Source organism: Zootermopsis nevadensis, unplaced genomic scaffold, assembly GCF_977971745.1.
Source record: "Zootermopsis nevadensis isolate Lab colony 2312 unplaced genomic scaffold, Znev_1.0 Znev_ptg000031l, whole genome shotgun sequence".
Classification (NCBI taxonomy): Eukaryota; Metazoa; Arthropoda; class Insecta; order Blattodea; family Termopsidae; genus Zootermopsis; species Zootermopsis nevadensis.
In genome coordinates, this window is record NW_028259163.1 from 5,191,421 (window position 1) to 5,203,568 (window position 12,148).

Sequence of the window (12,148 nt, forward strand, 5' to 3'; positions counted from 1 at the left end):
ACTAAGTCTTTCCTGTGTTCGTGTGGGTTCACGTGAAATTGGCCCCTGGAAATTTCCCAGTGCAGGTCCAGATGTGACGATGTACGAGAAAATCTTTGTCTCCACCGGAAACACAAGTCCGGTTGAACAGCTGTTTCCATTAAATAGGATTTGGAGTTCTCGCGGCGTACGAAGATGACTGTCTTCTGGGTTTTAGCGCCATGTAACCTTGTGGAAGTTTACCAGCGTTACAAAAGATCCCTGCTGCCTGCATCATCAACGCGATGAGTACTCATCGCAGTGGAAAAACTGGTTGAATTTAATTATTCAGTAATTGATCTTTCGCAAGAAAAATTACCTTGTCTTATATTTCAAAACCAGATTGCCTGCAGTGTTACTACAACGAAGTTTGAGAGACGTTAACATTTTCTTATCATCTTGCCTCATAGCTTTTCATTGTCTCCATCATCCAACACACTGACCTATCACTGAGAAGAAAACGTGTTCTCTAAATCCAAAAACATTTATAGTAACTAAAACCCGTAACATTTTTTGCAAAATCTCCTAAACAAAAACAATGTGATACTTATCTGTTTTATTCTACCATCATCAGTGTCCAAACTGCATTAAACATCTTCACCAGGGCTTGAACCCAGGACAGTTTTGGCGGATTCCTGTAATCCTGACTGAAACAAACAGATTTAGTCTTGGGGTCACTCTTTCGTTGTGCTGAGCTACAGAAACATCTTTGCCAGGGCTCAAACAGATTTTCGTAGTCCTTGCCTTTATTTATATAATCTCCTCTTTGAAAACAGCTGTGGTCTTTGCACTATCACACTTAATGTCTGAGCTACCGTCACTGGGACTCAAACTCAGGACGTTTCCCCCAGAGATTTGACATTCTAAAATCTCTTCTTGGTCTCGTGCTATGTTTGGTGCAAATCGGTTTATCCATTCTTCAAATATAAGCAAACATACGTACAAAACCAAAATTTAAATTTTATATATAAGATAATTAAATTTGTTAGTACGACAAAATTCTAATGTGTCTATTACGACATGTTGCGCGCAGGAATCATTTAGGTCTATATTATGAATCGTGAATAAAGACAAATTGTAATAACTCTCATCGACTTATATTAATTATATTCTTAAAAGATTTTCGATTCAACAATCAATAAGTTACAAATCTGCATTGCTAAAATTCCTATGTACACTATATACAATTATTTCTTAAAACAGGAACATGTAACATATTATTAGTAATATTCTGAAAAGTCAACAATAAAGAGAGAGAAATTGGACAGCCCTAATTCTGCAAAATGGAGTTGTCAGCAATTGTCAGATTTTCTCTGATATATAAGTAACAATAATTACATTATAAACTGTATTTCTATAATTACATTTATAATATTCGAGGATTCTTGTATCGTCTAAGTGCATTGGGATATAATATATACAAAACATGATTTATATGCATATAAATACTTATAATTAATTATTTCAAGACTGTTTTGTTTCCTTTCATCAAATTATATGATTTAAATATTACAACTAAAGACAATGTAATTTTTTTAATAATTTTCAAATGTGTCACATTTAATATAAATTACGCAATTTTTATGTAAATCACAAAGGGGCCAGGTGAGATTTGAACTTGGCCTTCTAGTTCGTAATGCCATGTGCCAATGGATGAAATAATAATGTCTTGGAGAAAAAAACACTGCATGTTCACACGGCATTACAACCCAGAAGATCAACAACCAAGGGCCTAAATTACCAGATTTATTTACATTTGAATGTAAAATATCTATCAGTAACGTGAAAATAATTTTTGCGGAAACATTTTTGAAGACTCGATCTTCGGACTTAACGGAAGGGAAGAAATATTATAGGATCATCCACTTTACTTGGAAAAAAGCAGTAAATTTAAAAGGTACAGTTTTAAATTCAGTGTTTGGTATTCTACAAAGCGATTGGCACTATCCTGAAAGATAATATCTAGTACAAAAAAAATTGTTATAATATTTTAGTATTTATGTTTCTCCAAGAAATTTCTTGTACATCTACAAGAAATTTAACTGGCAATCACTAACAACACTCACATTAGAAAAGGACTAAACATTTCTGCCATCTGCGAGTCACTGTATACTGCTATCTCTACTTTATATAGCATTTATTAACATTATTAAAATTATCTTATCATTTTAAGATATTGTGTAACTTTTATACTTAGTACCAAGAAGTTTCGAAATAAAAATAAAGAACAACATATAATGAAAACAAACAATATCGATTCTTCGTAATAAATAGCGTCTTCTACAAGGTCTATTCAATATTAAACGATGTCAAACACACAACTGCTAAAACAGGACATATACATATCTTGTTCCTGAAAATAATTACAGATAATGAAATTACAATTTTCTTTTTTAAAGGATCAAAACATCGTTTTACTTCGGAAATACCAAAACATGACATAATACAAATATTTTACTAAAGAGTTTATCGTGCTGCTAAATAATGTGGCTATAACCTTAAAATAACCTTCATAAGTCAAACTACCATATAATTTAGTTAACACATATATTTTATATATAATTAAAATGTAATAATTAATACAGAAGTCACCATTCAGTCCCCAGTCACAGCCAGATGCCACAACAGACTGCATGTGGTCATACGAAATGGTTTTTTCTTTCTTTCAGAAAGTGTGAGCCAATGAAACAGAAAAATAAATATCGGTTTCCTCAGAGAACACACTATTTACATTTTATAAATCTCTTACATACTAATTTTTTGGCAATAGTAAATAACTTCTCCATGAAAAGTGTGGGTAAACATTATTACGTCCACATTCCTGCAATTAAATTTTAAAATCAAAACTTACAGTGTTGCAGTATGTTACACAGATAATTCACAGTACTGAACACGATTTTAATAAAAGCACTGAAAACCTAATTTATATCAGCAAGACTATCTACGTCCCTTTTTACTATTTTATATATATACAGTTTTAGTTTACATACATTCAGCTGAACTATTCTCGTAATAATAGCTCCAACCTGTAACTACTGCTGTGTGCTGTTACGTCCTTTGCTTTCCCCATAAATCTGAATACAACAGATGAGTCAGATATAGTCATCAACACTATTTATTCTATAGCACATCCTCGTTCATCAACACCTCGCGAAAGGCAAAACCACAATGCCTGTTATGATCATACGAAAAAAGTGGGGTTAGAGGAACCAAATGACACAAAAAACATCATACTTAATGTTTAATTACTGATTAATAAGCATGAAAACATTAATGTTGGTGCTCATTGGATTTATAGATGAAAAGTTGTCATGGTAATAGAACACAAGGGCAAAAGCCACTTCTAAAACTTTGCTGCACTACACAAATCACGATATCTACGTAGCTACTGTCATGCCCAAGCAGATGCGGTCTGTTGTGTATTACTCCGCGCGCCTGCGCAATACCGACTGTCAAAGAGCGAGCGATAAACAAATAGTACCGCAATAATTTTTCGCGAATAAGCCAAACCGAGTTGTCCACACCGACGAACGAGGATGGTCTGCTGTATTTTGATTTTTATTCTTAATTTTTGCACTATAGATAACGTGTAACCGATATTTAAGTATGTACAATGCAAATATTTTATTTATCAAGGCAACCACAAAAAATTGTCCCATGCTATGCACTACGTATTACAGCTCTCACCTATCAATTATATAATAAACAGGGTATATATAAGCAGATGAATTTATCAATTCAGCCTTGGTCTTCCAATGATGTATCATATCCAGAAAAAGAGAGAATCTCGGACAGGCAGGACTGACACCAAAAAATGATACAATCTGATCAATAACCAGCGTCACATTCACAAGAATGATAGCAAATACAAACAAAAAACATCAGAAATGACATGTTAATTACTAATTTCTATAAATAAATACTGCATATGCATCATCATATTTAGATTTTAGTATTATGAACGTATAATGTACTTGGTTTTTACATTATGAATTATTTATTTAAGACTATCTCCCCTCATCAGATAAGAGTCATATTAGATTACAAAGACTGAAAGAAATATGAAGTTATTTACATATTATTTATAATTTATCACAAAATATTCTACTTTAAATGTCACAAAGTAAGAAATTACACTGCTAGACGAAACTTGAATTGACGAAAAATAAAATTTTCATACAGAATACCATTATTACAATCTTTATAACACACGTAAATACTATTTTACTTTTTGTGTAAAAATGCAAATTCAAAATTAAAACTCAAAACATTTCTGCCCAAGCATAAGTTAAGAACTTGCAAAAGATGAGAGTCGATAAAATTTCATGTTATTAAAAATTTTATTAAGTCAACTGCACTTTTATTTCGTAGATTCAACATAGAAACTAAATTAGATATATTTTTGTTTAAGTAGGATTTGAAGTTCTCTGCAGTATCCGCAAAGCAATATTTTCAACTAGTGGAAAGTTCTTGGTGAAATCCAATGGATAATAATCTTTTCATTTTCTTCCCACTTTTAACATATTTCTTTCCAATTCCTTTAAAATTAGAATAACAATTAAAATATCAACCACGTTACAATGAATAAATACTTCTAAAATTTCCTCATGGCATCAGCACTTGTAACATGAAATGTAACAAAATGCAAACATAAAAAGGGTTATTATGTGATACAGATAGCTTGCACTCACCACGTAACAGTTTGTGCAATTTCGAAATGGGTCAAATTATAAAATCCGTGATATTATTTCACTTAATGTTCTATGAAGTTTTTATTCATATTATTAATAAATATTAACTGAATTCAGAAAGTGTAAAACAAATACTGAACCTGAAGCCATGAAAAGTTTATGGAGGACGAGAATTCAAAATTCAAGAGGTGATCTCTTCGCGGGAACTTTCTACCAGAATTTGGATGTGGCCACTTTTTGTCCAACTTTCAATGTCTATGTAAGTTACGCTGTATTCATATTACGGACGTGACGAGATATAATTGTGAAAAATTAATAATTAACGATGTACGATGTTCTACAGAATGTTACAACAGTGTTTGCTGATTTTAATGTTACTAAATTAATAATAGTTAAAAAATTAATTGCAGAAGGAAAGCCAAATTATCATATACAACATTTCGTAGTTAAATATTATATTAGTGTAAACACCACACAAATTTTTTTTAAAAAAAGTTGTGCTTAGTGAAAAGTTGAAGTATTTATTTATTTATTTTGTTAAAACCATTGTCGTAACAGAGATTAATTGGATAAGCAGGAAGAAATATCATAGAGTAAGAAATGACAAGGATAATTAATAATCGATAAACAAAATATTTCGTAAAATGCCTATCATTAAAAAATATTACTATTATTATAATTATTGCCTCTTTTATAACGCATTCAAATATTTTCTTTACTCACGATATTCTTCGTGTGATTTCATATCTAAGATAATTTTTTAGAAATGAAAGCTGTAGGTATTTTTCACTAGATAGGATTTGACGTTATCAGTGGGTGTCTTCTGGGTTGTAGCGCGATGTAGTCTGGTAAAAGTTTACCAATATTTTACAGATCCTCGCTGTCTCTATCATCAGGGCAATGACCCTCTAAAATATTGGTAAACATCAGACTACAGGGTGCTATAACCCCGAATACAACCATGTTCCTAGCAGTCGCCGGGTTACAAACTTTATTTTACAAAAGACGATAACTTTTACAACAGATTACAGTGGTCGTAAAGCTGTAGAGAACATCATTGGTGAAAAATGACAAGACACTAAACAGAAAAGGTATATTTGTAAACATTGTCTTATTTCTATCCATTTTATTGAAAGACCGTAGGCGTTATTTATTTATTAAATTGTTTACAATATCTATTATTATTTATAATAACTGAAATCTAAATTACTGTTTAATACTTATATTACGAAGTTTGTTATAATTACATTAAAACATGAATAAATGAGATTTTATTTGAGATATTTTTACTGCTGTTGTGTGATAAGAGCAAAAATTTCAAACAAAAATATTCTACGTATAAATGATTATATCGCGTCTGTACGGGGTCGTCCGATAATTTGAAAGTCTACGAGATTGACAAGAGAATGGAAAAGTGCAGAAAGTTAGGTTATGATCTCAAACCTGTTCATCTGTCGTATAAAACATGTTTTAAAGTATTCTTGATACTAGTAACTGTCGCGATTACAACACAAGTGGAAGACCCAGTAAATTACCAAGATCAAATTTGGTGTCCAAGTACCATACTTTTTTTTTTGTATTTGATATAATTTTTAATCTTACATTGAAACTACGTCTGTTAAAGAAAAATCATTATGGCAGTCTTATGTAAAGTTTAATGGTGTTGAATACGCTTTACACGTGGATATAAATAAATATATCCTATCCTAATGTCCAACGTAGTGCAATAAATTTATCTGTCCCAGTTATAGATTAATTTAAATTAATTCTTATACACACGAATATGTTTTGTGACTCGCTACGCTAAGTAAAAATATTATTTTCTAAAACTCCCGTATATTACCTATTATTTGTAATTTATACAATTTCAATTTCAATATCTTTTTGTTTCAAACAAGAAACTGCTCGATATATTTAAATGATACATATCCAAATATTTTGGAGATTAATTGTTAATTTTAACTATAATTCCTATGATATGAACCTTTGAAAACATGAGATGTAAGGATATACATCCTCTAAAATTAATTAAATTCGATAAATTTAATTTTATTTAATTTATTTTGAGTTAATCTTTATATATTCTTAATTTATATATTTACTATAAGTCTTGACAGTCTACTTTAATTTAATAGCACCAAACGCAGCGATAAAAGTGAAGATAATGTTTAAAGTAACTTTTAAGTCTTCATGATTTCACAGGTTCTTGTGCAAAAAGACAGATTCACTTTATAAAAAAAAACTTCCCTACACGGAAGGCAAATATTTATTACGGCCCGTCATCAAGACAACTACGGACACTCTTTTTTGTAAAGAACGCCTGCTTCAGAATATCACTTCCCTGTCAGGAATGTTGGTATAAAAACGGAGAACCTAACCTCAATTTCTTTGAACCAACCAAGAAAATTCATTATCGATAATACAGGGCTCTGTTTCAGGGGGGGTCGGTAACTTCTTTAGCGCGGATAGCTCGCAATAAATTACTCCTTAGCTCAGATTCTGAGCTACGCCATAAAGCTACCAATTCCTCTTTATTTAAACGTTCCAAAGGAGATTCACCATTACGTGAATGACAAAATGGCGGTGGCGGTGGAGGAGGGATATCGTCAAAAACTTCATCGCAATCGTGAGATGATTCTTTACGATGACGGCGATGTTGCCTGTGACGATTAGGACTAACTGCTACAGATACATCTGGAATTGAAGATGAAGTTGCTATCGATGATTTTTCTTGAGGGATTAAATCTGTTCTGATTGGATGACTCTGATGCCTTCTTCTTGAAGGACTTCGAGACGAAGACGAAGACGAATCGTGTCTTTGAATTGGGACAAGAAATTCTTTGGTTGAAGACTGAGACGAGGAGGATGGTGATACTATTTGGTGTTGAGGAGTGTAAACAGTTTCTAAGCGAGGTTGGTGACTCTGACGTCGTCTGAACTGCTGTCTCTTTAAGGAGCTGTACGGACTGGGGGAAGATCCTGAGACATTTATATGCTCCTGGGAGATCGAGTCATGGTTTCTTGATGAAGCATTGTATGTTGTAGAGTAATTAGTCTTTTCAGGAGTCGAATCACAGCATGTGACGTTCACTTCGATTATCGACTCGTACGGCAATGTGAAGTCGGATCGTTTTAATTTCTGATGGTGCGTGACATTTCCTTCCGGTTCCGGCGAGGGTTTTATTTCATTTTCCTGAGATATTCCCCGGTTGTTGTCCAGACTTCGACTTCTCCCGGAGGTGGAATTCAGATCCCTATGTTGAACCGCATCGATTTGAATTCCAGTCGGGCTCGGAGTTCTTAACCTAGGCCGACTTTGCACTGCGTCTCTAGCATTTGTATCAGACCGCACTCTGCCCCTATATTTTGGAACTGTAGACAATTGAGACGCCGAATCTGAGGAACTAGGAAAACTTATATTTATTATCGATGGTATCGGACTTTTCGATCGAGATCTCGATAATTTTTGAGGCCTAGAACTAACATCGGTGCTACTTAAACTTCCTAGACGTGAACCAATCGTATTCAATCTCTCTTGAACTGAACTTACCTCAAGTCGTCGTCCACCCGTCTCGTATCTCGGGGAACTTACAATTGTGTTGCTGGAACTTCCAAATCTTGGGATATTTAAACTTGAACCACTGGCACGTGTATCTGGTGACCTTACATCGAGATGTGATCTGCCTTGCTGAAACCTTACGTCAACATTGCTACATATTCTTGAGTTTATGTCAGGTGGACTGTTACAACCTCCCGAATCCTTACTAAGACGTCTTCCAACGGCACTAGAAGGACATTCCAATCTCGATCTTAAAGGACTGAAGATCATATCAGTGCTGAATCTCCTACGAGTATTAGGACTTTTCGATCTAATTTTTCTATCGCTACCAGGACTAAAAACGTCTTTATACAACTTCCGAGCTTCCGTATAAGGACTCTTTGATCTTCCAAATCTTCTTGGGGAAGATTTGCTAAGGGAAATCTTATGTCCCATTGAAGGACTTAAGAGGTTTTTGCTGGACCTGCGTTCTGGTTTCAGGAGAGTTCCGGGAGACTCCGGTTCTAATTCTGGTTCTTCTTCCCGGAGAACCGGTTGGTCACGCCCCTCCTGCTGAACTCTGTTGCAACACAACACGAAGCCAGCGTAAGACACTTTCAAATTTAACCACGTGAAGATAAGTTAACTTAACCTTATTTCTGCGATATTTAACTGAATTCAGACAAGACCTTAAAATAAAAGTGCGAAATATCGTCAAGAATTAATCTTCTTTTTCCGTGTCATTTGATTTTATTTACCTAACGATGAAAATGTTGTTATATTAATTTTTAAAAAAAATTAAACATTTATATATTTTTACTTTAAAATAATATTATTTCAGGCCAATGGTGAGAAAATAACGTGCTGTGGAAAGGATAACACGTAATAAATAATATTTTTATAACATCACCAGTGCAAAACTTGTTCTGGTGATGTGAAGCGGAAAATTCAAAGATCACACAAAATACACAAATAACATTTTTAAAGAATCAATTTTTTTTAAAAAAAAATTTAATTCACGAGTAAAGATTTGAAAATAATACGCTGACTATAAATAAGTTGAGGATAAAACAATCTAGAAATTGTACACAAAGCATAAAAATTCTGGTGCATTAGCTAGAATCTGACTGTTAACCTTTACGACGGCAACAGCGATGCCTTTGCGTAGATCAGGTGCCTGACACCTGCGTCGTCGAGATATGTCGTCATCACGGAGGATTCCTGATGTTTTTGAACAGCTGACTGATAATTCCCCACCCAGTAACCTTTAGCATCGAGAAACACAAGTAGAATATATATCCGTCATAATTGTTATAATTTTGACCAAAATCGAAACGTGGTAATAAATTTTAAGTTTGAAGTCCCCAACATCAAATTTAATAAAAATCCATTCAACTATTCTTCAGTTGTTACTCGAAAACGTAAAGTTCGACACACACAAAGCGTATTTTTTCAACTTTTACAAAAATACACGATACAAATTGTAAACGGATAAGAAGAACCTGTGTAAGATGGTTGGAGATAATAAGACGTTAGTGAGACCAATTACGTGACAGCATGAAGATATTGTGCTAAAATATATAGTCTGTTAAAAGCCAAACAGTTATTCCTTCAGTAGAATGCCCCTGAAAACAGACAAATGTTCCTACAATTAAGAATATTACGAAGCTGAGACGTTTACGAGTCGTAGCTTTGAGAAAATAAAACATCTGATTGCACGTCGACCTGTACAGATGACTCTGCTTCTTAATGCTTTTCACAGGAATATTATCTACAATTTATTAAGAATCTGGATGAAACTGAAATTAAGTACGGGTCCTCAGGTAATTCAAAATTGTTCTATCTAACCTACGAATTCGTATTACAGACACACGTAACGTGGTCGAGGCAGCAGGCTAGGAGCGAGTCACTTGCACGATCGTCTAATGTTTCGTCTGCCTATCGGAATGAAAGCTCAAACAAAAGAAATACGCCGACCGTGCCACCTTAAGGCTTTGACCGGGATGTTCTTTTGTTAAATCTTATGTGGTACCGCCTGATTCGACTTCTAATGGTTAAGTGAAGTGTTTTCTTCGCGGTACGGTCTGGATTCGTAAATATTATGAAGACGAGCTTCGGCTTCAAAGGGTTAACCAGCTGATTTTCGTAATGGTGAGGTGTAGTGTTTTCTTCGCGGTACGGACTGAATTCATAAATAATATTCAGACGATCTTCGGCTTCAGTACGCGAGTAGGTCCGTTCGCCAGCTTCTCCACCGACCAAAAACTACTACGCCTGGTACAAGGATTGTTCGATAGTCATTAAAACACGAATAATAAGGATTAATTAATAATAATTAATAAAATCCTCGTGTCCAAGTCTTAGTTCAGAGGATTTTAGGGTGAGGAGTCTGCCCTCGAGAACGCCGTAATTTTCACTAATCTATTTTACGTAACCTACAAAGAAACATTTTTCCGGTTAGAAATTATAACGGGCGTACCTGCGAATTTCCTGGATCATCTCAAAAAACTGGGCTTTACTCTTTCTTCTGCGACGCTGTTCGTGTTCCTTCTGAAACAACGGGCATCGTGTCACAAACATATCATTAAAAATACTTCAGGCGTCATTATATTCCATACGATTTGAAATTTTCGCGGCGCTGAGTCTGAAGTTCGCCGTCTTCTGGGTTGTGGCGTTGCGTACTCTCGTACAAGTTCACGGACGTTTCAGAGGCCCTTGCTGTCTCTATTATCGCCCTGATGATGGAGGCAACAGGGACCTCTGAAACGTCGGTAGACATCTACCAGACTACGTGGCATCACCCTGATGATCGAGGCAACAAGGATATTTGACACGTCAGTAAACTTTTACGAGACGACGGGACGCGAGAACTCAGAAGGCGGCCATCTTGTTTCATACGTACCCTCTTAACACTCTTCTGGAAAAGGCTCGTTATCTGCCCCTGCCTAATCGTGTGAACAAGTTCTCTTGCCGCGTGATGTGGAGATACGAGCTCTACGCAGTTGATGAATCGGTACAGTTTCTAGAACACAACACAGTAAAGACACGTGACCCACTTCCGAAATGTTCTATTTGTCGAAAGATAAAAATACTTTCAAATAATAAAACGAAAAAATTAACGTCATAACGAGAAATGTGACGTATTTATTAGCTATTTTACTCAATTTTTTTTAACGAAATCTGCTCAAAAATCCATGTTCTTCTTAACATAAACAATTGAATAAAAATTTCCTTGGATATTATCCATCGTCTAGTAAATATAAAACGTAAAACGACGTTTCGGAGATAGAGTCCCATCTCCGAAACGTCGTTTTTTACGTTTTATATTTACTAGACGATGGATAATATCCAAGGAAATTTTTATTCAATTGACTCTTCACCATCGTCAAGAAGTTTTAGATTTGATTAACAGAAACAGTTCAGTAGACAAGATATTATGGATTTATTTTGGTACACGAAAATTACGAAATGCATTCCAAAGCTGATTCTCGTACGTTCCAGGTAGTCAGACAACGAAAGACTCTTGAATTTCTGAAAAATAAATCCTTGCACTCGAAATGCCGAAACAGGTTACGTAAGATATTTCACTGCAGCCATCATTAAATATTTTAATATGCCTACGTAAATTTTCAATCGATGCGTATTTAATTCCTAAAATAAATAATATTTACTTCTGTACTTACTTGACTGAAGAACATTATATTTCTACTCCTCCAGATCGTTCCTTTCGGCTGATGTCGAAGAATTGGAAGGGTGTACCGGTAGAATAAATGTTCAAAAATAAGAATGAGGCAACCTAACACCATTCCTAAGCCAAGTAGTATAAACACCCCTGAAAATAAATAATAAAACTATATTAATCTATAAAATTTAAGATTTTCGTTGTCGGTAAGTCCGAGAC

At 34.4% G+C, this 12,148-nt stretch overlaps 1 protein-coding gene across 7 annotated transcripts in view; it reads right to left on the reverse strand.

The window, feature by feature from the left end:
- Positions 1-1,099: 1,099 nt before the first annotated feature.
- The window catches only part of LOC110834432 (uncharacterized), a 337,206-nt gene continuing 326,157 nt past the window's right edge, over positions 1,100-12,148 (reverse strand). For 6 of the 7 annotated variants that reach the window (XM_087359488.1, XM_087359491.1, XM_087359485.1 and 3 more), the window contains 4 exons: positions 11,931-12,079; positions 11,150-11,269; positions 10,727-10,797; positions 1,100-8,827 (listed from right to left, as the gene is read on the reverse strand). In XM_087359488.1, coding sequence (XP_087215614.1) covers positions 7,144-8,827; positions 10,727-10,797; positions 11,150-11,269; positions 11,931-12,079 — 2,024 coding nt within the window. In that variant the 3' untranslated portion in view covers positions 1,100-7,143. The remainder of the gene's footprint in view (positions 8,828-10,726; positions 10,798-11,149; positions 11,270-11,930; positions 12,080-12,148) is intronic. The other variant, XM_087359490.1, reaches the window with a different exon arrangement.